We start from the raw sequence: 3512 nt of genomic DNA on the forward strand, positions 1-3512 counted from the left end.
GTGCAGCGAGGGGGTGCAGCTTCCGAGCACAGGAACAAGAGGATGCGTTCTTGTCTTGTTGCTCCTTTTATCCGTCTTCAGGGCGGGCGTAAACCCGCCCCTGCCTGCCCCTTCGGGCGTGGCCGGCAGCGTCAGTGTCTAGGCCAGCCCACTCCAGGGCGGGAAAAGGCGCGCCCCGGCTACGCCGCTTCGGGCATACCAGCCGAGGCTCGCCTCCCGCCCAAAAATGGCTTCCCGGGGGGCTCGTGGTACTCCGCCATACGTTCGGGGGGACCGAATGGTCGCCCCTTTCCATTCTAACTCCAGGAAGGTGCATTAGTATGGTAAGTGCTGGATAGTGTAGGGATGCCACTTAGTATTCTAACTCCATGAAAGTGCATTAGTAGGGTAAGTGCTGGATAGTGTAGGGATGCTACTTACTATTCTAACTCCATAAACTTGTATAAATAAGAAAATAAATATACATTTCTAAAAGATAAAACAAAGACATAGAAAAACATAGTAATTTTTTTTTCCATTTCATTTTTTCAACAGATAATGTCAAGCCAGGCCACAGCATCTTACACTAAATCCAGGAAAGGAAACAGACTTCTCAAACATTGTGGATATATATATTGTAATGAAAGGATAAGTGAACCAAGGATACATTGGAGGTGTGTGCAATATTATTCTTCCCGTTGCAGCGGCAGAGCGGTTACTGTTGGTGACAACGTAATAAAAACAACTGAACATAACCACTCTGCCTCTGCAATGGAGATAGAAATACGTGAAACAATAAACAAAATGAAAGATATTGCATCCACCTCCAATGAAACTCCTGGTAGAATTTTAAGAGAGGTTGCACAACATGTCCCTGGTCATATTGCTTGTAATATGCCTACTATACCCAATTTGTGTAGAATTATTCAACGTAAAAAGCAGGCAGGTAACACTCACACAGTTACCCCTCCAACTTTTGCTGACATAATTATTCCTCATGAACTTACTCTATCTTTCTCTAATGAACCTTTCTTACTCTATGACAACCAAAACCCTCTTAAATGTATTCTAATATTTAGCACTCCCCGCAACCTTTTTAAGTTAGAGAATACTGAAATTTGGATGATGGATGGGACGTTTAAATGTACGCCCCATCCTTTCACACAAATTTACAGCATTCATGCACAGATTAACAAAAATGTAGTTCCCTTAGTGTATAGTTTGCTACCAGATAAGCAATCTGCAACATACACTGAATTTTTGTCAGTGATTAAAGAGAAAACATCCGGGAAAAGTCCTAGGAAAATCCTTATAGATTTCGAATTGACTATGATCAATGTGATCAACAAAATGTACGTGGATACCCAAATTCAGGGATGTTTTTTTCATTTTTCCAAGGCATATTGGCTTAAATTACAAAAAACATCCCTGGTTTCAGATTACTGCTCAGATAGCAAACTACAAGTAGAATTAAAGAAATTAACAGCACTTTGTTTTTTACCTCCTGAAAGTGTAGACGAGTACTACACTGCAATTTCTGAATCAGAATATTATGTCGAAAATGAAGAAAAATTGGCACCCTTGTTAAATTACTTTGAGGACACATGGATTGGGCGTCTAAGCAGATCGGGTCACAGGAGGAAGCCACGTTTCCATGTGGAGTGGTGGAACTGCTACTCAACCTGCTTGGAAGGAGGTGCTAAAACAAGCAATGCCATAGAGGGATGGCACAACTCCTTCAGTCATACAATTGGGAAACATCATCCAAATTTCTACTCTTTTTTGAAAACTTTGAAGAAGGAGCAAAGTTTTCAAGAAATGAGACTTGCACAAGCATTAACAGGTAGCCTAAATCCACGACCTTCTAAACAAGCTAAGGAGATGCCCGAGAGACTATTGACAGTACTTCAACAATTTTCGTTGAGTGTGGCATTAGACTACCTGGAAAATGTTGCTAACATATTACATTTCTAATCAATTCTCACAAACTTACTTTCCTGCTTTGGCCTTAAATTATTGTTTTCACATTTAATTCAATTGGCATTTTTTAAAAACATTTTTAAAATTAATTTTCGTCAGGTTCCCTTACCTTAAGAAGTTTTCTTTTTTCTGTTCCATCATTTTCAAATGTAGACAAATCCATTAGTATTTTTTTCCAAAAAAAAAACCCTTACAATCCAAAGATAAGTCACTCTTCTCCTTCTTTTATTTTAAAATAACATTTTTTTATCCATTGCATTTAAAATGGAATATATTTGCTTTTGAAAACATTTTGAACGTTCCTTTAAAAATATCCTTTCCTTCCTCACCGCTTATTTTTTCCAAAGTGATGCTTGCTTGAAATTTATTTAAAAAAAAACTAGTTTTTTGAAAAAGGTTATTATTTAAGTGTTTGGCATATTTTTTCCAATTGTGAAAAAAAAACAATGTTGTAATCTCCTGATTTATACCTCCAAAAATCTGCAAAACTTATCAGAATATTTTTCTATTACTGTTTATCAAATCGATACTTTTTCAATTTTTTATTTTTAAATCGATAATTTAATGCATTTTCTGAGTAAAGCATTCTTCTTTACAAGTAAAAAAAAATGTAAGTGCCATAAACTACATCCATATTCATAACATAATTGTTTCATTTTTTTTCTTTTTTCTGTACTTTTTCAAACAGAAAAATTACGTTCTTAAAACAAATCCGTCTTCGTTACCTGAATCCTTTTGCATTCTTCTTTTTTCCAAAAATCCCTTGCAGCAAAATGTGACGTTCCAAACCTGTAAATTAATTTTTAAGGTTATGTAACATCACATCCTTACTGGATTTTTTCTCGCTAACTAAATCATATTGTATCTCATTCCAGTTTTTCCAAAAAACAACACGCAAAATAATTCCTTTAAATTGCTTGCCTATTAAATATTAAACCAATGCAACCAATCAAACCTCAAAAACGAAAAGTACAACAATTTAATCTAAATGCACCTCCCTTCTTTTTTGCCACTTGCAATTCAAAAAAACAGTTTTCTTTATTACCAACCAAGCCAAAAGAAATCATTTTGCCAAAATAACAAAACTATCCTATTTCTCTTCTAATAAACTTCAATCGCAATACATTTCTATCTCTACACAAAACATTAAACGTTCAAAATGTTTTCTATTAATTAAACACTTAGTTATTTTTCCATCTTTACCCATTACTTTAATCGTAACATGACCCGACGAAGGCATATACAAGTAAAATGTTCGGCGACATGCTGAAAACAAACACTATACAACTTTTTTTCACATCGGCAACCTCTCCTTATCCTTTCATTACAATATATATACATTTTTTTCTTTTTTTTAACTTTAAATAAAGTTATTTAAGTTTCCTACCTTTGCGCAGATCAGCTTCCAGCTGCTTCCAGCAATCGATGCAATCCAAGATGCCGCTTACGTCGACGTTAACGTAACGACGTCATCAAAATCTACCAAGATAAAAAAAGGACTATTTACTAAACATTTATTTAACTTAATTTATTATTTTTTAAAAATATTATTT

General features: G+C 35.3%; 1 protein-coding gene across 1 annotated transcript; it reads left to right on the plus strand.

Annotated features, from left to right (window-relative positions):
• The first annotated feature begins 537 nt into the window (after positions 1–537).
• Positions 538–1953, plus strand: LOC147707109 (uncharacterized). The gene has a single exon (XM_086925176.1). It carries the CDS (start codon positions 538–540, stop codon positions 1951–1953), a length of 1416 nt encoding a protein of 471 aa, XP_086781302.1.
• The last annotated feature ends 1559 nt before the right edge of the window (positions 1954–3512 follow it).

Source organism: Lissotriton vulgaris, chromosome 6 (genome assembly GCF_964263255.1).
Source record: "Lissotriton vulgaris chromosome 6, aLisVul1.2, whole genome shotgun sequence".
Classification (NCBI taxonomy): domain Eukaryota; kingdom Metazoa; phylum Chordata; class Amphibia; order Caudata; family Salamandridae; genus Lissotriton; species Lissotriton vulgaris.